At 41.6% G+C, this 23,430-nt stretch overlaps 1 protein-coding gene across 7 annotated transcripts in view; it reads right to left on the reverse strand.

Annotated features, from left to right (window-relative positions):
- Positions 1 to 23,430, reverse strand: part of C2CD3 (C2 domain containing 3 centriole elongation regulator) — a 58,372-nt gene that overhangs the window by 10,365 nt on the left and 24,577 nt on the right. For 3 of the 7 annotated variants that reach the window (XM_030042497.2, XM_030042495.2, XM_041118483.1), the window contains 9 exons: positions 23,266 to 23,355; positions 21,738 to 22,358; positions 19,973 to 20,290; positions 15,550 to 15,688; positions 13,984 to 14,048; positions 12,103 to 12,308; positions 11,237 to 11,337; positions 3,209 to 3,385; positions 1,990 to 2,207 (listed from right to left, as the gene is read on the reverse strand). In XM_030042497.2, coding sequence (XP_029898357.1) covers positions 1,990 to 2,207; positions 3,209 to 3,385; positions 11,237 to 11,337; positions 12,103 to 12,308; positions 13,984 to 14,048; positions 15,550 to 15,688; positions 19,973 to 20,290; positions 21,738 to 22,358; positions 23,266 to 23,355 — 1,935 coding nt within the window. Of the gene's footprint in view, positions 1 to 17; positions 1,516 to 1,989; positions 2,208 to 3,208; positions 3,386 to 11,236; positions 11,338 to 12,102; positions 12,309 to 13,983; positions 14,049 to 15,549; positions 15,689 to 19,972; positions 20,291 to 21,737; positions 22,359 to 23,265; positions 23,356 to 23,430 lie in introns of those variants that run through there. The other 4 variants (XM_041118484.1, XM_030042501.2, XM_030042499.2 and 1 more) reach the window with 4 other exon arrangements.

Here is a 23,430-nt window from a genome sequence, read left to right on the forward strand (position 1 = left end):
CTGATTAACAGAAAACAGCATCAGTAAATGCACAGAACAACAACTCACCTTTTACCTGATTTATTTGGGCTTTCTGCAGAAAATCAGATATGTAAGAATGGTTAGGAGTTAAACATGCACAGCTTTGTCAGACACTCTGCTGATGTGATCACATTCTGCTCTCTACTATTGACAAGGCCAGGAGAAGGACAGAAATGCTAATGAAAAAAGGAAATGTTCAGGATGAAATTACTGGGAAATAAGTAGAAATACCTACATCAATATAAAGAAAAAAAATTGGGACAGTGAAAATACTCTGATATACAGAGTACACCTAAAGCAAATAGAAAAAATTCCTGTTGCTTGGAGTGGCTAAAAACAGTCTGGACAGATCAGACCACATGGGAAGGAGAGGGGAATAATCTAGACAGGAAAGATAGATAATCTTACCACCTTTTCCTCTCATAGCTTCCCCAGTTTAATGTAGGGGCCCAGAAGACACAGTTCCTACTGATATTCTCCAGCTTTCAGTTCAATTTACCAACTCGAATCAAATGACAGACAACTGTTAAATATTTGTAAAACAGAAATTCACTCAAGGCTATTGCTCAGTTGTGGTGGTAAAATTGTAGAGTCTGAAAACAAAGAGCTGCCTGTGCTCCTAACACAGGCTCTGAAAAAAGGTGATTGGATTAGGAGTCTAACATTAATAAAATCTATACAATCCTGAGAATCTCTGGGGATTTTACAAATTCTTTAAAATGCCACAATCACCTATTTTTGGTTCCTAGTTAGCAGATCCTATTCATTTCTTGCATTCTTTGAGAAATTAGTTCACCACTATTAGGTTAAATGGCAACCTACTGCTACTGTGAGGCAAGAGAAAAAGTCTTGCTATAAGGTAATGGTGGAGAACATTTGGAAAAGGAGGAGTTTGAGACAGATTGTAGAGGACAGCATGTAAAGAAGCAGTAAAAACAACTGATGAGAAGGGGAACAAAAAGAGCAAAACCCTGGAGAAGAAAAAGAAACAAAATGAGAAGATCAAGGTGGTGATATAAGAATGGCAAGTTCTGGCATAATAGAAATGTGCCCTTCAACTCCATCTCTTGGAAGTGCTGCTTCCCTGTAGGTAGCCACAGGCAGAAACAGCACTGAATAATGTTTCAACTGGCAGCGCTCCGAGCCACGGTTTATTCTCCACTCTGATAAACTATTTTAAAAGGACCAGCATGGATTTGATTTCCTAGTCATTTTGCTACTCACAGCACCTTTGGTATGAGATCAGAGTGGCATGAACAGTTAAGCTAACATTAAACTAACTGCAGTCAGTGAGCAGTCTAGTGCTGAGATGAAGAGCAGTTACAACAGAGCTGTTAGAAATGCCAGGCAGAATGAAAAAAAGTACATCTGAAAACAAGGTGTACAAAGAGATACGGTTTACCTTCCCTGTTGTGTCATACTCCATCCTTATTAAGGATGTCATTCTGTGTCCAACAGCACTAATGATAGGGAAAATTAATTGTGCTGATGCCTCTAAAAGAGGAAATGTATTGAAGGCGAGAAACAGAAAAGAAGCTGCTCGCTAAGAGCTTTGTCTTACATATCCTAAAAAAGCTTTATTTTAGCTATTCATCATTGGGCATAAATTTCACCTGAAAACAGAGATATGCCAGTTCCTATTAGCAAAGAACCACAGACTCAGCTCTGTACCCTTCTGTGGATTGCTTTTCTGCAAGACCTCCCTTCTTCTGCTGAACAGACATTGGAATTTAAGGAGAATTTAGGCTATCTAGAGAGGGCCCTAACTCCCACCTAATCTTCCTTCTGAATGTTTCAGTTCAACACTACCATTACTGACGGGAGTTTGAAAGTCTCTCTGAAGCATTCTCCCAACGGACCAACACACGCTGATTACCGACACCAGGAACTGGTCCTGATTACACAAGAAATTTCAAGATACTTTAAGGCAGCTTCTGACGAAAAAATCCAAACCAAGTGACAACTTACCATTGATTAGGCTGCTGACCTGAGACACCAATTGACTAGATTTTTCCAAAAGATGGCATCCATTGGGATCCACTTCTCTGCTCATCGAGCCCCGATGATCACTCTCCCGCTCCTCACGACTTGGTTTGGATGCGTTACCGTAACTGAAGTCAGGAAAAGACCTGGTCAGCTTCTGACTGAAGTATCTTTGAACCTCATCCAGCTCACTCAAGTTTTTTCTGTAAGCAGTGGTAAGAAATTTGGTAAGAGAAAAAAAAGCCTGCGGCAGATTGGCTCTATTGGTTCTGTCTATTGTTCCAGACAACAGTGTGTAAACATGCAAATAAAAGATTAAGGTTTAGTATTGAAAAACAGATCAGTAGGTAAGTGTTCATGTTGCTCTGTCTAAGTAGAAGGACAACACTTACTGAAGAATAAATGCTGAATCAGCTATGAATAAATTTAGGCTGGAAGTTAAAAAAAAGAGCTAGTTTTCAACTTACTTAATCAAAGAAAGTTGGATTTGAGATGGCCTTCCAACAGAAGTCATAAAGGCAAGGATATTAATTGCCTTTATGGCTGAGCTTGATAAAAATCTGAGGATTTCTACCTGCTTAAGATCTAAGGATTTTATGATATATTGCTTGTGGTAGCACGGGAAGGGGTGGAATAACTCAGAAACTCACTTTCAGTCCTATATTCCTACAGATAATAAATATTATTCTTCTAAAATTTATACCTGATTTAAACCTAGAGTCTAGTCAAGAGAAAAGTGCTTCCAGTAAGGAGAAAGGCATCCTGTTGGGAAAGGACATCCTGCTCCATGCATCACGAAAATGCTTACAGGCTTGTTCTTGAGTCTGTGAGAACCAACTCAGAGGACTATTGGCTTAATAAATAGTGTGTGTTGTGTTACAGATGTACAAAGATGGACAAAGCAAAGCATTCTAACCAGATTTGAAAACACTGCTGTTGCTGCTTCACTTCAGAAACTCACAGCATCACTAGAGTAACTCAGCCCTGATGCAGAGTTCCCTGCCTAGTCCCTGCTTTTCCAATCTCATCTCATCCTGCTGTAAATGACACTATCTCACTGATACCTCTTAATCATTAATATACAATTACTATATATTTTCATTTTTACTTCCTTTAAAATTGGATGCAAGAATTCTTCACTTTCAAGCACTGCTTTGCAAACCTACGGCTTTGAATTACCTTCTTGCCTATATCTCTGCTTTACCTGAGAGCAGTTAGAAGAGAAGCGCGTGATGACAGTGATAATGAGTCCATCTTTGCCGCCCGGTGTGCATTGCCTTCTGCTTGCTGCAAGGATTCGTGAAATCTGCGCACATTCTGCATATGCTCTTCATGACGAGGTGTGTGTGTTCCAGGGTGATTAATTCTGCTAGAAACAGGCCTACATTTAACAACAGAACACAGGTTGAAATCTCTAATTGTGAAAAGTCTGCCAACTAAGACTATCCAACACCTTTAAATGCACTAAAGAGCCACCGGTGGATGAAACTAGCTCTTTTCTTTCAAATGTCATCAGGAATGGCATTTACTGTTTCAGATTTAGACTAAAATAAAGTAAACCGCTGTGGGAGAATTTGTGGGAGAAATTGTGGGAGGACGAAGGAAACTGCACAAGGCACAACTGTTGTTGTAAGTTTGCTAACTGCACAAAGGCACAATTATTATGAGCTTGCTGAAGAATGCACAAAAAGTAGAACAAGGTCGGGCGTACATGACTGATAACAGGAGGGCGACGTGCCTGAAGACAGAGTGCAAGACAGCATGCAGGCGGAGGAAACTATTCGCGTGATTAGAAGACTTTATCCAATTAGACTATTGTTTAAGCGCGTGAACGGCACATGTTAACCAATCAACAAATGGCTTATGCGTGAGTAGATACTAGAAACATATATAACTGAGTGTTGCGCAGTTAATAAACGGAGAAATCGTTTGATCCACAGTATCTGTGTTGGTCCGTTTTCTCCCCAGGGCGATGTGTCGTCTTCCCTAGATTGTCGCGGCGGAGAAAGTGCGACAAGCGGTGACCCCGACACGGACGCGGAGTGTGCGAGTGTTTTGCCTGGCCAGGCGATTGGAAGAGAGCCCTCGGGGCGATCCTGCCGGTGACGATGGCATCCATCGGAACAATTATTAAGGTATTAAAGGCGGTAGGCAGGGATGTGGACTGTGGAGTGCATACGGCTCCAGTCACGAGTCTCATCCAGTGGATGATACAACGGGGCTTCATAGTAAAGCCGGGAGAGATATTTGACACGTCGTGGCTGTGGGCTGTGTGCGAGGAGTTGCTGGAAGAGTGTTTGAGTGGAAAGAAAGGAGCTGCGGATAAGCTCGCAGCTCTTGGTTCAGTGTTGACCGTATTGAGGAAGGGGAGAGAGGCAAAGGCGGTTTGGATGGCGGCTACAGCGGTGTTGCGCGGAGAGGCGAGTAGAGAGGTGCTTGATTTGTTAGAGGTAGAGGCTGACAAAGAGATTAAAGGTGTTACTGGAATCGGAGGTGAGGAGATGTTGGGAAAACAAGTAGAGAGACTGGAAAGAGCGGAGGATGCTCCGGACGCCTTGGCGTTTCCAGTCTCTCGCGGGCAACCAGAGGATTCTTTTTTTGGGTATCCACCCCTTCCCCCGCCAGGATTGTTTTCACATGAGGCAGAGGAGCCCTCTAAGTATGTCCCACCAGCGAGCAGTACGACCACGGGTCCTAGTGCACCTCCGGTGTCTACGAGGAAGGTAGATTCAGATGAAAAAGAACATTGCATTAGAAAGAAATTGCAAGCAGAAGCAGTTCCATTGCTGGACTCGGATGAGGAGAGTCCACCGAATGCAAAACAGAATCAGATCACTGACATAATGGAGGTTTTGACGAAATTTGAAAATTTAGTGGTGACTATTGAACAGAAAGTACAGCATGCTCAAAGAGTTGTAGATCGTGCGACACAACCTCCGGTGTTTACGGATTGGAAGTTAATAGCAAAAAATTGTGTTCTAGAGGGTGTGGATTTCAAACCTTCAGATGAAGGGGGAGTATTAGCGTGTCCGTTGTTAATCACTCAAGATGGACCTAGATGGCAACCATTAGATTACAAATTAGTAAAGGAATGGCAGACAAGCTGTAGAGATGATGGACTGAATGGCCCAAGGACGCGAGCTCTGTTAGATGTGATTTATGCTCAGCCGTTACTGCCCTTTGATTCGAGACAGCTGGCGCGTGCAGCACTTACGGCACCTTTGATGTGCCTCTGGGAGCAGGCGTTTAAAGAGGAAGCAGAAGCGGTTGTTTTGGACGCTCTTACTCCGGGACACGATTTAGCAGGGATCTCTGTGGCGCAGTTAACGGGGACCGGAGATCATGCATCCCCTCAAAATCAGGCTTGTTTGCAAGGTCGGGTGATAACAGCTTCTTCAAAGTGTGCTAGACATGCATTTATGAAGGTCAGTAAGTTTGAAAAGAAGAGAGTCCCGTATACAAAGGTTATTCAGAGACTTAATGAACCATATCAGGATTTCTCAGAGCGTTTGCAAAAGGCGGTGGAGGTAGCAGACAGACCGGACGAGGTTAAGCCAGTTCTTGCGAAAGAATTACCTTGTACACAAGCAAATGACCAGACAAGGCAAATTTTATCGCAACTGCCAGCAAAAGCTTCAGCAGCAGATATGATTAAATGGGCGTTAGAAGCAGAAGCTCAAATCGCAGCGGCACCTGTGGTTGCAGCAGTTACAGCTGTACTTCGCAATCGCACAAATAACAACCCGAGGAAAAACATCTGTTTTGGTTGTGGGGGAAGAGGTCACGTTAGAAGCCAGTGTCCTTCAGTGTCTAGAGCCAATCTGGGCAGGACGCCAAATTCAGACCAACAAAGGAGTTGTTTCCGCTGTGGGAAGTTAGGGCATCTTGTAAAGCAATGTCGCATGACACGGGCCAGGGAACGTCAGGGAAACTACAGGGGCGGTCCCAGCACGGGGCGGGCAGGGCTGCCGGAGAACAATCCGTCCCGTCAAGCATATTCCGCAGAATGCCGAGAATCACCGACGACTGGACAGCAAAAGGACGAGCTCCTGCCCTGGAAGATCACAACCGACGGCCTTTAAGAACAACCACAGGGGTTTGGGTGGGCCAACCCACAACGGTAACTTTGAAGGGAGGAGGATCAGGAGAGAATGTGGGTGGCATTCTAGTGGGCAATGGGGCTCATAAATGGGGGGTTGATATTATTCCGGGAATGTACAATGAAACAAATGACACGATACAAGCCACTATAGTTCCCCTCACTGAAATACCAATGTATATTCCAGAAGATACTTTTATGGCTCATTTAGTATTGGATATGTCAACATGTCCTATGATTGGATGTCTTTTACAACCAGTGGGCGAACAATGGGGACGGAGCATTCAAATTCGAGCCCTTTTAGACTCTGGGGCTGATGTCACTGTGATTCCCCAAGAAATTTGGCCCAAAATATGGCCCTTGGAAGAGATTAGTGTCTCCGTGACTGGGGTTGGTGGCAGTCAAGGTACCCGAAAAAGTATTTTACCCATCCAAATTCAAATATTGGGAGATAGAGATCATCACCCGTCAACCGTGATCAGACCATTTGTGTTAAAAGGGCTTCCTTTACCTCTGTTGGGACGAGATGCTATGCAAGGTCTATCGCTTCGCATAGTTTCTGATCCACAATTGAACACTGATCCCCATTTTTCGTAGGGGCCCCTGGCCAATTCCTGCCAGCCATAGCCATGAATTGGAAGACCCAACAGCCGGTGTGGGTTGACAAGTGGCCCCTTCCTCAGGGAAAAGTTGTCTCAATTACAGATATTAGTACAACAAGAAGTAGAAAAAGGACATTTAGTCCCAACCACCAGTCCATGGAATTGCCCTGTGTTTGTCATCCAAAAGAAGTCAGGTGCCTGGCATCTTTTGCATGATCTTAGGGCAGTCAATGCTGTTCTTGAAGACATGGGACCATTGCAACCAGGCCTGCCCCGGCTGTCCATGTTACCCCAAGACTGGCCAGTTGCTGTAATTGACATAAAAGATTGTTTCTTTTCTATTCCACTCCATCCGGATGATCAACCCAGATTTGCGATGATGATCCCGACGATCAACAATCAAGAACCAGTACAGCGCTATCATTGGACAGTGTTACCACAGGGGATGAAAAATTCCCCAACTCTGTGTCAGTGGTTTGTTTCTCGCGCGTTGCGTCAGTTTCGAGATACACATCAAAATTGGGTTCTCTATCATTATATGGATGATATTTTGCTATGCGGGGAGGGAGACATTAACACAACCTTAAAACACTTGGTTCAAACTCTTAAGGAGCATGGTCTAGAAGCAGCACCTGAAAAAGTACAAACAACTGTTCCAGTGAAATATTTGGGAACACTCATTCAGAAACGAGCAGTCCAGCCTCAAAAACTACAAATTGAACACCAAGTGTCAACCTTACATGACCTACAGGTGTTGGTTGGTAACCTACAGTGGTTAAGACAATTCGTTCCCGTAACACACAAGGAGTTACAACCCTTGTTAGCAGATTTAGCAGGAACCCCAGATGCCGCAGCTACTCGCACATTGACAGACACACAAAAGGCTGTGTTACAACAGATAACTACTAAACTAGCTCACAAGAGTCTCAGCCGTTATACCCCAGAAATCCCATTAGAATTGCATATAACTATGCAACGAGAAGGAGCAAACGGACTAATATTTCAATTCATTGATTCACGGGTATGTCCTTTGTTATGGCTGTATACCAGTTATCCCAAACAAGCTGCACCACAATTTTTAGTAGCATTGGCAGATGCAATCTCTCGAGGACAACGACGAACGCAGCAGTTAACAGGAAGAGATCCTAAATTTATTTCAACATCTGTTAGTCCCCATAATTTTGAACAGTTACTAACGTTTGATACGTGTTTACAAGCGGCCTTAGCAGATTTTATGGGGCAAATTATCCTGGCTAGGGGTGACTCTCTCATTAAGAGTCTATTATCATCAACCTTCAAACCACAAACACCCATTTCAGAGAAACCCCTCCAAGGCCTCGCTGTGTTTACAGATGCCTCTGGAATGATTCAACAGGCAGCTATAGCCTGGTTTTTGGACAATCAATGGCATACCAGAGCTTGGAAAAGCCAAGGATCTGTACAAATTTTAGAATTACATGCTGTGTTAACTGCTTTAACGACTTGGCCTACCATCCCTCTAAATATTGTAACAGATAGCGAATATCTGTATAACTTAACACAACGATGTAAACAAAGTTTACCGGGGGGGACTGAACCTGCTCAAGAGCTTTTATCAATATTAGAGAAAAGACAAGAACTTGTATTTTTTGCACATATTAACAGTCACACACAAATACCAGGCGCTTTAACGGGGGGAAATACTCATGCAGACAAAGCAGCAGGAACCCTCATTCAGACAGTAGGTGTCCATTTTACAACAACCCAAACTTTCTCATGAATTTTTTCATCAAGGAGCTAAAGCACTAGCAAGACAGTTCAGACTACCCCTGTCTGATGCTCGAGCAGCGGTCACTTCTTGTCCACACTGCCATCAAACTAACTCTTGGACATGGGGAATTAACCCCCGTGGTCTACTACTGAATCAAATTTGGCAAACAGACATCACAGTCTATGAACCTTTCAAACCCCAGAAGTATTTACACGTTACTATAGATACTTGCAGCGGCTATATTTACCCTACTGCCGAAACTAAAAGTAACGCCACAGCCACCATACGACATCTTTGTTACGCCATCAGTGTCTTAGGGATTCCCCAAGAGATAAAAACAGATAACGGCCCCAATTATGTTAGTTCTCGAGTTCGCGAATTTCTGAATAAGTGGGGCATCTCACATATAACCGGAATACCCTACAATTCTACAGGACAAGCAATCCTTGAACAAGCCCATCAAACCCTAAAGACACAGTTAGACCGTCTTAGGGAGGGGGAGAAGGTACCTGTAAGCTATCAGAATGAACTGTTAGCCAAGGCCTGTGTGGTAATAAATCATATGCCACGAGGCGACTCAGATCCATCTCAACATGACACCGCGGCACAGTGACATTTTTCTACCGCATTGCTATCTGACCGTACGCTGGGAGCACCAGTTCGGTATCGAGATCCAATCACGATGGAATGGCAAGGGCCGGTACCCATTTTACAATGGGGGCGAGGATACGCCTGTGTCCAAACAGACTCGGGACCCAGATGGGTACCGGCCAAATGGATCCGACCAGATGTACAAGGAACCAATAAGGATTAACAGCCTACAAAGTGATACCCCCAAAACTGCGAGGACGACTCTGTTCCAAAGCACAATTGAAAGCCTGGGCACCTACAGAAGCACAATTAATCAACGTGACACGTCGAGAAAAAGGAACTGTACAGGTAATGAAATTGGACAGCTCTTGTGACCCCAACGTCTGTTTACCCACTGATTTTTTATACTTGACACTCTCATCAGTTACTCCAACTAGGACCTTGGATAAACAGAATGAATATTCAAGCTTTAGCCTGTTTGGTTTTAAAACAAGGAAACGCCACTGCTTGAGCCATCGACGCATTAACAGTGCTTCAGGAAACGACAACAAATCAATTACAAGCACTACTTCCACCCATAGATTTTCTACTGGCTCAATTTGAGGTACGATGCAAACAAAACAACACCCTTTTTCCAGAATTTTGTTGTTTAGGCTTTACAAACAACACCGAGACACTGAAAACAGACAACAAGCCGAGATCATTCGACAACTCCAAGATGCTGTAAGAAGTGATAGGGATTTCAGGTATTCCTGAGGATTGGTTTGGCTGGTTGAAAAAATGGGGTTTCTCCATCACTGGAAGTCTGTATATTTTGGCCGTTTTCTGTATGATCATTCCTCGTGCTTTGGCGCCTTTGAACAGTTATGTTAGGTAGAATAGTTAAACAAACTATGCACACTTATGTATTATACTCACCTATTGCGAGCGAGACTGTTTAGATGAGCTTAGGGAGGGGGAATTGTGGGAGAATTTGTGGGAGAAATTGTGGGAGGACGAAGGAAACTGCACAAGGCACAACTGTTGTTGTAAGTTTGCTAACTGCACAAAGGCACAATTATTATGAGCTTGCTGAAGAATGCACAAAAAGTAGAACAAGGTCGGGCGTACATGACTGATAACAGGAGGGCGACGTGCCTGAAGACAGAGTGCAAGACAGCATGCAGGCGGAGGAAACTATTCGCGTGATTAGAAGACTTTATCCAATTAGACTATTGTTTAAGCGCGTGAACGGCACATGTTAACCAATCAACAAATGGCTTATGCGTGAGTAGATACTAGAAACATATATAACTGAGTGTTGCGCAGTTAATAAACGGAGAAATCGTTTGATCCACAGTATCTGTGTTGGTCCGTTTTCTCCCCAGGGCGAGTCCCTGGCGATGTGTCATTTTCCCTAGATTTTTGTAGCGGAGAAAGCGCGACAGACCGCAACTACCCTCTCCGCCCTGGTTAATAGTGTGGCTGATAGGAAATTTGCAATGTCTGCTGGGAGCTGCCAACCCAGCTGCTCAGACCACACAACGGTGGCCCACGGTCCCTCTAAACTTCAAAGACACATACAGGAAAAGTATCATCTCCTGTGTACGCTAAATAAACAAACCGTGAATTAAAATGCTCTCTCACATGTTGCTAGTTAAATTTATAAACATTGGTGTTTGTTTTAAGGGACAGAAAGCAGGAATTGCTGCAGGATATCTGATGGTCCTAGCCCTGGAACATGCAATACTACAACATTTCACCAGCTGTCACTCACCGGCCATGGACAGGAGTTACAGCAAAATAGAGGGGACGTATCAGTAATACTCTATTCTAACTTACGCCTATTATCCTTATTAAAAATAAAACCAAATACAAACACAACCCTTATTCTTATAAAGGCCTGGAAGAAGTACCTGCCAATTTTAGCAATGGCGTAGTGTAAATCCTTATGTAGAAGGGTGTAAATGAAACAAATTGGGAAATATCAGTGAGAAGATCTGGGTTTTGTAGAAAGGAACCTGTCTCAGGACTGCTGTCTCCTGGGCCACACTCTCACTGGTAAAGGGAACTTGGTATAATCTTTCAGCCCAAATACAGGGAAAGACCTTTGACAGGGTTTGATATTTTTCAGTAGAGTCAATAGGCTTTAGATAGGTAGATTTCTGAGCCCTGAAAATAATCAAAGTGGTTGATAGCCAGCAGACTTACTGCTCTCGAGTAGGAACACTGACTTCTTTTGACAAGATCTTCAATGTCTGCTTGGAAAAGCTTGTAGCATAACTAGGAAACGTTGGAAAGCTGACCTTCACCTGGAATAAAGAGGAACACAGCACATGAGTCTTCCACAGCAAGAAAACAGAGAAATTAAAGTAGTATCTTGCTGAGCTAACAAACAAAAACTGAAGTTTTCTAAATAGCTTTAAATTTTCAAAGGATTTTCCAGCAGAGCCAAAGTACCATGTCACAACACTCTTATTTCAGAAACATTTGTTAATTCCCCCCACACTACCGAAGACTAAACTGATGAAAAGTAGGGTATAGGGGCTCCATTACATGTGTATATTGCACCCCAGCGTAACTGGAAAGTCTAGAGAATAAAAAAAACCAAAACACAAGAAATGGCAAATCTTCCAGAAAAACAGATTTCTGCCAAACTACATATTTCCTAACCAACGAAAGGCTGAATTTACAGTATGTTTTGGGGCATATGCTGCCACCCAAACCAGCAAACAGAACAATGCCAGGCTCCCAGACATCCAAAACCACAGAATATTCTCCTAAGAATAAAAAACCTCAGACACCCATGAAGCAACAACAGAGTGTAGCCACTGGAGATCATCATGACCTAAGTTTGAATGAGTGCTGTAACTAGTGTTGGCCTGCAGCTACCATGGAAACACAGAGCAGCATTCTTAAACAAGGGATTAAGTGTTTCTGGTATATTTACACAGACTGATCCATTACAGTACTCTGAATTTGCTATGCTTGCTCATTACTTCAGAAACCCCCAGAGTCAGTGGGGATTATTAGCAATCTAATCAGATGTGCACAGGGGAGGAAACTGAAGCACGTACTGAAGAACTTGGTGGCTGGGTCCGGATTCTTGCCTGCCTTTCTTTTTTAAGATTATTTATGTTTTGAAGAGGGGAAATTGCTACTTTGATCTGCCCTCGGCACTGTCCACTGAAGTCCGTAATATTGTACCACCCGCACACGAGCTGGAAGCCAGAAAGAAGAGGAGAAAGGTCCACTGATGCAAATCCTATCACTCGCTCAGTCTCTGGGGAAGAAGAATAAAAAGCAAATATTAATTTCAACTGCATGTAAACAAAACATTTTCAGCCAATTATACAGCCCTTGAAATATGCTTAGACTTTACAGGAAAAGACATCTAATAAAACTGAAAAAATGGTTTAAAAGCTGACAGCTCTCACGGGGTAAAGAGTAATTAAAGAGTGGAACAAAAAAGTGGAGGAAAAAGAAAACAGAGTTTAAGACAACAGAAACGAGACTTAGATTTTGGTTGTTAACATGCTTCAAACTAAGAGACCTATGGTGCCTGATTGAGAAGCAGGAAAAATTGTTTCAAGCAATTAAACCAGCTTCCTCCCTAAGGATCTGCCAGAACAGCTGTCCCTACTGCAGCTGTTGATAACCTGAACACCTACATTGGTAATAATTCACAGCAGAATGAGTGCCTTGCTGCAGGTGTAAGAAGGGACATGAGAGTTACGTACCTTATGCAATACTTAATCAGCAGAACTAGTTAAACCAGGCTTGTAATAAAGGGAAAGATACTCAACTTGAAAATGGCAATAAGAGACAATCAGAGACTTGAAAAAATAAACCTGGAGGCCAACCCAGGAACCTCAGCAAATGCATTCCGCCTCTGGAATTGCATTCTCACTTCAGAAACTCCCGTTTCTTCCCTTTTCACTTTGCCAAAACTTTCAAAAAATGCTGACTTGTCATTACACTGTTGCATTTTTGTGCAACATTTCGTCCTTTCTGTCTTGGAAATTTATCTGAAGTACAGAACAAACAATCCTATCCAAGAAGAGGATATTATTTGGATTACTTTAGCAGTTACATTCAGCTAAAAATGTCCCTGCAGAGATAATGAAAGACCAGGACAGGGAGAAGGATTGCCAAGAGAATTACTGTGTACACACAGTACTCTCTATAATACAGAGGAAAGGCTGAGTTACAAAGGAAGTTCATTTTTGAAGAAAAAGTCAGACAGCTGAACTTTAATATGTAAAAAGAAGGAGAAAACCCCAGTAAAGATCATATCCTAGCAGTTTGAATTGAAGAAGTAGGGCTGTCTTCCCAACAACAAACATGGATTTTTGCACTTGCTTGGTACCAATTAAATATTGGAGGATCTAGGCTAGCAACAAAACAAGCAAACACCAGTTTGAACTATTAGCAGCATCTTTTATCGTTTAATAATAAACAGCAGGTTCAGCAAATATGCTTACAAAGAGCTTTAATGTTGTTAGGTTTGAAACCCAAGGCCTTCAACTCCCTCAGTGAATGCTGAGACTGGATACAGGAGCAATTGTTAAAATATAACCATGCCACTATAAAAGTATTTGATTACAATTGGCTGGCCACACTTCAATCAACTGCAGAGGCAACAAACAGCATATGAAAGACACAGTAAAGAATTTCCTTCACTAGGAAAATCCAACCTCTAAAATACTGTCAAATTAAAACCAGAAAGAATACAAACGAACCAAACCTTGCCAGATGATTAATGGGGAAAAGGAGGATGCCAAGAGGCAGGAAATCAGTGGGTATTATCTCTAGCATTCTTCTAGTGCAAGGTAAAAAATGTTATTACAATTCTACTCTTCAATTTACGTAATAGAATTTACTTTACTTGTATTAAATACAAGTCTGCAAGGAATGCAGAAAAGACACTCCTCTCAATACCGCACTACAAACTTTACCTGCTTTATGCCACACTTTGAAGACCAAGGTTTGCTGTGGATCCAGCAGAAGCTCTTTGGATAATCTGTTGGGAACAAAAATCATAATATTTTATATAAAGTAGGGAAAAGAACAAGCACAGTAAAATGCCTCTGAAGTTTCAATGCCATTGAATCTATCAAGACAAATCAGCTTCTTTCTGGACTGATGGGGCAGGGGCGAAACACACCAAAACCCAAATCATTGAGCCCTCAAAAACATAACTATCTTCACATGGTTTGGGCTTTTGCTTATTCAGGAAGTATTTCCCTCTCCTCATTCTTCTTGAAAATTTAAAAGACAGGACAATAAAACCATGAAGAAATGGAAACACAGTTTATCTCATGACTCAATAATACAGTGACAGCAAAGCACTGGGGTTATGGTTGAAAGCTGTAATGTTTGAAGTTGATTTCTGGAAAAAAAACAACCTGAAAATTGAGGTGTCAAATGTAGAACAGCTTTTAAGTTGCTTGAAGCAATTCGGATATGACTCAGCATAAGCAGCCTCTGAAACAAAACTCTTAAACTTCAGCTATCAGAGTCTTTCAATGGTTTAATCTTCGTATTACAAATTTCCTAAAGCCAAAAACCCAACTCAGCAGTATGGCAGAAAAGACCAGTCCTGTGGAGGCACTGGTATATATTTGTGATTGTCAAAATAAATTCAGTATGCTTTCTTGTTGCCTGTAACAGACTTGTTTCACCTAGTTTAGAAAACGCCTTTGGCTACTGCTTTGGAATTAATTTAAAATCTGGTATAGAAACACTGGGGAAGCAATAAGATTGCAAACACAGGTTTATTTCTGAATATTACCATGTATGACTTGATCTGCTGAGGTTCCTTGGAGTGGTCAATTCATCTGCTCTAATTTAGGTTCAGATATCTAAGTCTGAGCTATGTTCCCTACACTATTTTGGCAGTCACTGGAGAGAAATAGGCATCCTTAGAGAATTTTGTCCTAAGCTGGGTCTCTAACACAGGTCAAGTGACTCACTGTCTGGAGGGGCCTGTGTCTCTCCAGTGACTGCAGAGGAAGCCAAGGCTGAACAGCTCTTGAGTCAGTAACCTAACTTTTCAGTAGGTGAATCCAAACTTAAGAGCTCTGGTCCTGAACCAGGGCATAATTTCTAAGTATGAAACCAAGTAAAACATACAGAAAAAGCAAAAAAATTGGATCAAGTCTTACTTAACCGTGCCAAGAGTCCTTTGGCAATTAGCAGCCCCTTCCTCTAGACAGGGAAGCTACAGATGAGTGGAAACAGACTGACTCACCCAAGGTCTTAAGCCAAAATACAATGCAGCCAAGGTTCCATGCATGTCAAACTGCCCTTCCTCACATAAGCTTTAAGACCAAGCCTTCTCAAACAACTTTTCACCCAATACAAGCAGCATGTGGTGATTGTAAAACATGGAAACAAGCATTTTTAGCTGAGACTACAGGCCCGGTAAGTAGGAAAGCACCCCCTCCCAACTGGATATGTCCTTTTCATACCTAGCCTGGCTGTAGACGCAAAGTGTGTCTGTGCGAGCCCACATTGCTTACCTTGCTTGTTGCTGAAAGTCCCAGACCGGTGAGTCTGTATTTTCTATTACTGAAGTGGTTATTGGAGCATCTGCACCAGCAACAGCAAATGATACACAGCTGCTGGGTGCTGTTACTTCACGTTCTGTCAAAGGACTCCCTAAAATTATACAGAATTAAATACAGACTTGTTATTAATAATTTTAAAAAGCAAATCTAAAAGCAGTTCAGCAATTAAAACCAGATAATTAACAAAGAAATCCACCACCTAGGAAATACTCCTTTTCATTGGTGGAGCTGAAAATACAAATATTTACAATGGGAGCAAATATTACATGAACCTTTTACACAGCAGAAACCAGAATATTCAAGGGAGAAACAGAAAAAACATTTGCCCTGTATCATCTGAGAAGTCAGAGGCAAAGCTAGGAATAACCCCGGGTCCCCAGGTCCCTATTCCAGTGCTTGATCTACCCTCCACGCTGGGCCACAGTTTGGCAATCCTAGCTGCAAACACAGAAAATATTCAGCACTACAAAAGGCAGTTTGACTTAAGAGCTGGACTGCTGAGAGGAAGCTCACTTGTGTTGACTGAACAAGAAAACGTACACCCGGTGTTAACGATACCCAAGGATTAATAAACTTTCTTATAGCCTCTCTTAGTTCTTCTCAAAAAGACCAAAATATTTAATTCAACATTCCCGCAAAGTAGAAACAAGTACCACTTGCATCTGTTATGAAGATTTAAATACAGAGGAAAAAGCAGTATATAAAATTTTACTTCAAATTCTTGCTGGCTTCCCTCCCAACTTTTCCCACCACCCTTCATACCCATTGCAGAAGCGGGAGTTTGTGTTACAGATCAATTGTCACAGCCCCCTGTATTTTCCCATGGTACGTGCTTTGAGCAGGGATAGAGCACACGGAAAATAAAATACCGGTCACCATTACTACTTGAAGTGCACATGTGCTCCCACTAGCCCTGCTCTGACACCATCAGGAAATTTGAGAGAAGAAAGTCTACTGTAGATGAGGCCTTAACATTTTGACCAAAACATCAAAGTTTTTATCAGAGTTGGGGAGGGGGGAGAATCAATTGCCTTCATGTCCTAGTCCAGGGAGCTATTCGTGGTGCAGCAGGTAGGCTTTGCTAAAATTGTTTTAAAGTAGCTTCAGGAAATACCATTTTTAATTTATGCACAGACTAGACCTTTGTGATTGCCAAGCTAAGCAACCAGGATGCCATTCACTCTACAATACACCAGTGAAAGCTTTACAAAACTCCTTGTGTAAACATAGTTTCCATAGGGCTAGAACCATAAGCATTTAATCCCTCATTCATCCTGAAATAACCTGGGAAAAGGTTTGTGAGAAAACAGATAACGAATTAACTAGTCTGACTTAACTGGGCATGTCTGCACTCAGAGGCAGATTGTTTATCATCAGAGGAATGCAAGGTCAAATTAAGGGGTGGAGCTAGATGTTCCCCAGATGCTGCTGGATATTACAGATTAGGGATTGTTGAATGAAAGCTGTAGAATTTATACAATCACTTGCACTGAATTATAGCCCCAAAAGGAGGAGAGATGCTTAGGGCCTCTTCCCTTCTCTATGTGACCCTTCCTCCAGGCTTGGACCCTTTTAGTCATGTTCACATCAGTGAGATTAATTTGCTGCAGCGTATCATGGCTTGTAAAGCTGTAGTAGCACTTTATTGCTTATGGAGCTGTTCAGATGGTGAATTTGTAGCTAGGAGAAATGGATTTAGCCAAGGGGAAACAAGGTCAGACTTTGCAACCAACTATCACTTGGTTATTACAGACTCCTTTCTGGTTTCCAAGGATTCAGCATGTGGCTTTGGACTTTTCCAAGACCTTGCTGGCCGGAATGATCAAAACTGATGAGTACGAATCTGATTTAATGAAAAATAATTCTCTTTTCTCCTGAAGTCTGATTCTCTGTGAAAATATGATCAAATATGACTGATTTATAGTAGCTTACTGAGCTCACTTATGCCTTGACCTTGAGGATTTGCTTGAGAACAAGGTTTGGTTTTTTTAACCATATCTACAATGACTTCAGTTAAAACATGCCACAAAAAACTCTCTGCAGTTTGATAAGACTGTAGATGTGACAATTCAAACACAGACGTGGGCAATGTGAGCTCAGCTTAGAGAAACAAGCAAGACCTGTCCAGACTAGCTCACCATCTCCTGCATGTAAAGATCAGTCTTTGTAGTCAAAGGCAAAACCAGCATTTCTCAAATGTTAGCTTCCTTTTCTTCTAGGAAAAGAAAGCCTATAATAGAAAGAATTGTTGGCTCATTTAATAGGAAAGCTCAGCCATCATCAAAGGAGTCTTACAGAGCCTGATTTAGCCTAGCAACTCCCAATGCCTGAACTTTGCAAAGAAGTTACACTTAGAAATATTAGTTTCTTTCTGCTTTACAAAAGCAGTGTTTGAAGGATGAGGTGAGAGAAGGAATTGAGGTGTGTGACCTGACAGTTCAGGAAGCGGGTGGTAAAACACAAAAGCTTTAAGCCTAGGGCACCTCCTGCATGACATGGTCCGGACTGGCAGCATAGTATGCTGATGGCTACCACAGATAGAAAAAAAATTAACAGACATCTATTCCATGGGGACGCAAGAACCGTACAGAAAAAGATAAAAAGCATGGCAGGAAGAGGTTAGCGACTGCAAATTGAAGTGACTTCAGTCCTTAAAAGATGCATGGGAAATTCTGTTCTAATATTGTTCAAAACAGTGTTCAAAACAGTTAGAACTAAGTTAGAGAAAAGACTTGTTGAACTTCTGTATTTTGTAGAACTTCTGCATTTTTATAGAATTAATTTCATTCCTTTCCAACATTATGAAATTTAGGTTATTTCTTTTCTTTATATTATTTGGAAGATGAAGAAAAAGAAAACAGGAAAATTGACTTTAGACCACGAAAAATATGAAGAGGCTTGGGGAAACATTTTGTATCTTCACTTAGTTTCTGAAAATTGTGTATCTTAAGTAATTCTTCCAAAAATGCAGGAAGCTTATCATCTATAACATACTGGACTGGAAACGTATTCCAGCCTTTTTGTTTGTAACACAATAATTAAATTGTTATGAAGAATGAAAATTCTTCTTGAAACCAGCTTACATAGCATTTGTTTCAGTGTACAAATTGCCTCTCAGTTAGTTACTTCTAAAAATCCCCTAAAATGATAAGTTGTTTGAAGATGGAAATATTGCAAATAGTGTACGCCATCAAAAGAAACCTCCTTTATCCCATCAAAAACTTTGCAGTAGCCAACAATGTTGCATCAGGTTTCCAAAGACCATGAATTCCAGAAGATTATAGAATCATTATAAAAAAGCCATCTGTAGGGCTCAATATGTGTCAGAATTACTTAAATCTTGGCTTATATTTGATTCCTTCAGTGGTGTTATCACACCATAAAACGCTGAGTGTTCCTTTCTGGCATATCACCTGGACCGTGAAACTGTTGATCTTAACAGAGACGTTTCCAGTAAACTCACCTCGGGTCAGTTCCTTATTCCCATTTGTATTTAGGTAGCATGCAATGGCCCAAACAAGATCAGATCACTCCAAGTGCTTAGCAAACACAAAGTGATCAAGTCATGCAGTGCTAGAGGTGCCCAAGATGAAGGGTAGAGCACCTGATGTGTTTTAAAGGGTTTAACTCATCTTTAACAAAGATATTCATTTACAGACTGCAACTTGAGGGAAAAACAAAAGGCTCCAAAAACCTGCAAATTCACCAAGCGTGTTACATTGCTGCACATCAAGAACCAAACATCACCTGCTAGGAAGGAATATTTTAATACGCTTAGCATAAATTTAAAAGCAAAGAGCAATTCTTCGGTGACCCTCAGCACAGTGACTAGCCACCGAACTGTAATTCCCACTCTACAGAGCGGGAAGCAGCATGTCAAGCTTGGGTGAGCTCAGACTGCTCTGCCCTTACACTGCCCTTCCTCACTGCTGTGTCTGGCAGCCTCCAGATAGCACAAGTAAGCCAGCTTTACAAAACTGATTATATGCTAAAAATGCAAATTTGCAAGAGTCTTTGAGATATGAGTGTCTTCGGGTTAAGTTATTCAGATAATGCTTAACTTCAGAATTCAGCTGTCATCTGTAACAGTGAACATTATATTATTTATATTTTGGATTTTATTAATAGAGATAGCTGAATAGTTTAACCTCCTGCTTCCCCTGTACTTATACAATGATGCAATGCTCTCCGGGTTGCAACACTACGAAGCCAAGTTCAAAACCCATCACATCCATTCACTGTGCTGGAGTAAGTTTGACGATTTGTTTTTAAATTGCTCCATGCAGTACCTGTTATGAACAGAACCCAGGAAAAAAAAACACCACCAAACCCACAAAAAAAGAAAGAAAAAAAAAGGGGGTGGTGGTGATGTTACCTTTTAAACTTAGATGCATTGCTCTTTCCACAAGGATATTGACAGCAACTGTGTTTTCCAGAAATACCACATCATCTTCTTGTGGCTTGCCATTGGTGATTTCTGAACTTATGATATCCAGTTTCTGACTCTGATTTTCAGGGACCTGTTGGCTCAGATCAGGGGCTTTCTCTGGGCCTTCGTCTTCACTGTTGCTGTATTCCTCAGCACAGTGAAGTCTGCTGGGCAGAGCAGCAGAAGTGGAAGAAAGGACGATGTGAACACGTACAGCAGCTCCTGCCAGATTTGCAGCGTTGCATCTGAACAACGGGTAAACCCCTGCGAGAGAATTCACAAACAACCAGCTAAACAAGCCAAAGAAAAACTAGGATCTTGGAAAACAGCTGGTACAGTTCATTACGGTAGAGATCTCACATCAGACCAGCAGAATTGTCCTAGTTTCAGCTGGGATAGAGTTAACTGTCTTCCTAGTAGCTGGTACGGTGCTATGTTTTGAGTTCAGTATGTGAAGAATGTTGATAACACTGATGTTTTCAGTTGTTGCTAGTAGTGTTTAGACTAATGTCAAGGATTTTTCAGCTTCTTATGCCCAGCCAGTGAGAAAGCTGGAGGGGCACAAGAAGTTGGCACAGGACACAGCCAGGGCAGCTGACCCAAACTGGCCAACAGGGTATTCCATACCATGGGACATCACATCTAGTATAGGAACTGGGAAGTGGGGGGGGGGGGGGGAATCGCCGCTGGGGGACTAGCTGGGTGGTGAGCAATTGCACTGCGCATCATTTGTACAGTCCAATCCTTTCATTATTGCTGTTGTCATTTTATTAGTGTTATCATTATCATTATTAGTTTCTTTTCTGTTCTGTTAAACCGTTCTTATCTCAACCCGTGGGTTTTGCTTCTTTTTCCCCATTCTCTCCCCCATCCCACTGGGTGGGGGGAGTGAGTGAGCAGCTGCGTGGTGCTTAGTTGCTGGCTGGGGTTAAACCACGACAAGAATGAATTTTGATTTTCAATGTAATTTCTATGCAAGGTATCACCCAGTACGCTTTTAGAAGTATCAGTTTGTAAAGGTTAAAAACGGTTGACCAATCCCCCCAATTGGGTACACCTTCATTTTCCCGCTGGCAGCTCAAATGACTATTTTAAAGAACATCAGCTTCCTGAGAGCTCTGGGAATAGTGCCTCTGAATAATTTCATATACATATACAGAGAATATAACATATACACAGCATAAAAATTTTTTTTAACTCTTGTTCCTTCTCCTTCCCTGAGCATACTCAAACGAAGAGCCAATGAGCTGTCCACAAATCTACCTGTAAGCTGGTGGCTGATGGATACCACGTAGATGACAGAAGCCTAAGTAACCGAATAGAGCAGAAGTTTCCATGAACTTCTCAGTGCTTAGTCATTTGCTCTGACTGCAGGCATTCAGCCTCCTTGAGAGACATTATTCTTACTGCGTCTCCCTCTATCATGATGCCCAATCTGTAATTCTGAAGAAACGTTCTCAACCAATCCATGTAGGCTAATTGCTGTCCCTATTACTGCCAATCTTGCAATCATTTAAACTTGCTAAGTTTTGAATTCAGAGAAGCAAGCGTTTTAACCTTGTTTATCTTCAGTGAAAGGAGGAGTTGAGTGCATGTTGCATACGGGACAAAACAAAGCTGTAAATATTTTGCTTAAAGTGACTAGAGAAGTAACTAAACTAAAACATCAATAAAGAGGAATGAAACATGACAATGTTCTTTAGGAACTTACCACTAATACTTAGTGTTGTCCTTGACCTCTCTGCTAATGCTGCGAGGTCAACATAGGCAGATCCAATAAGACGATCTGTATCAAGTGGTCTTTCCACATCATTTTCTTTACCATATGCCCACCACACCTGTATTTCTAATTTCTCCTCTCTGAAGAACCAAAGCAGTCCTTGACTCCTTCTGAGAGTCACCTTGTTTGGTTTCTTAAAGTTCACTGTAACGTTCTTTGTGTCATCACTCAATTTTGGCCTCCGAAGCAAAGTCCACGTGGCTTCCTGATTATATAGCTTATACCTGAGGTAGCAATAAGTGCTTTTATCCAGGTGTGTCTGGCCTGCAAGCAGCACACAGTCAACTGGCAGCCATATTCTTGGAGTTGAGATGGTCACAGTCACTGGATTGGCACTCTGCTCCCATTCGTCACTATCATCCATGCTGTCTTCACGGCTCTCCTCACTGTTCCATCCTAAAAGCTTAGCGGCCTCCAAAACATGCTCTCTGTCATCCTGATGAGCAAAGGTAACAGAAAGTTCCAGTCCTCCCACAATGGCCTGCATGATGTTTGTGCAATGTGAAGGCATTAAATCTTCAGATAGGGTAACTGGGTACCAGCCTGTAATACCTTCAGGAGAAAAGATCATAATTAGACTTATCCTACCTTTTGAAAAGCAGTAAAGAATTTTCTGCTCTCTGGTCATTAGTCAAGGAGCAGTACTTGAAGTGTTTATTTCTTGTGAAAGTTTGGAATTTGTCAAATCATTTCTAACCTGAAAAAGCAGCAAATTGTTAGGCCTCAGAAAACCTCGCCGGTGGTTCTGATCCCAAAAGCATTTTACTTTCCATTTCACTAATGACACTTATTTTACAACAAAACTATATCTCCATATAAAATTAGGCATTCTCAGTTTTTTCCTCCTCTCTTCCCATTAAAAATAAACCCAAAACTTCATGTTGGAGAAAACTAGCACTATACTGAGATTAAAGCAGAAATAACCAAGATGATAATGAAAACATTATTATTACAAGACATAATCATCACAAACTAAGACTACATAGAGGACGTATTTTATATTTAGTTTAAAAAAAGTTAATCCAATTGCTTTCTAACTTATCTAAGCCTTTGTTACCAGCTTTGACATCTGAAAAGCAATCATTGGTCCTCCATGAACACTACAACTCTTGGGTCTTCCCATCTTAAGGTAGAAAATAAACAGCACTGCATAAAATACTAAGGAGGTATGCTCGTTTTAGCTGGGATGGAGTTAAATGTCTTCATAGTAGCTACAGAATATTAATTTAGCTACTATACATCCCACACCCTGAAAACAGATCTTCAAACAACAACCTTTATATGAGTTTTCTAATACAGGATTTTTAATGAAGATGTGCAATATCTGAAAGAACTTTGGTCTAAAAAAACCCCCAAACCAAAACATCCACAAAAAAACCAAAATGGGAATGAAGACTGTTTTAAGGAATTACAATAGCACTTACTATTGTATGTCAGCAGCTTAACACTGTTGTATTACCTGATCTTCTTCTCAGGAGGTCTCTGGTTGGAATTGTGACTGTCCCAAGAAGATAATCTCTTGATGTTCGAGTTGCCAACGCGTCAGTGGCTGGAAAAGAAATAATTTTGTAAATACACCAAATTTGAACACAAGATTTGGAAGTGATTTGAGACAGCATCTCCT

The sequence above is a fragment of the Aquila chrysaetos genome, chromosome 19 (genome assembly GCF_900496995.4).
Source record: "Aquila chrysaetos chrysaetos chromosome 19, bAquChr1.4, whole genome shotgun sequence".
Taxonomy (NCBI): domain Eukaryota; kingdom Metazoa; phylum Chordata; class Aves; order Accipitriformes; family Accipitridae; genus Aquila; species Aquila chrysaetos.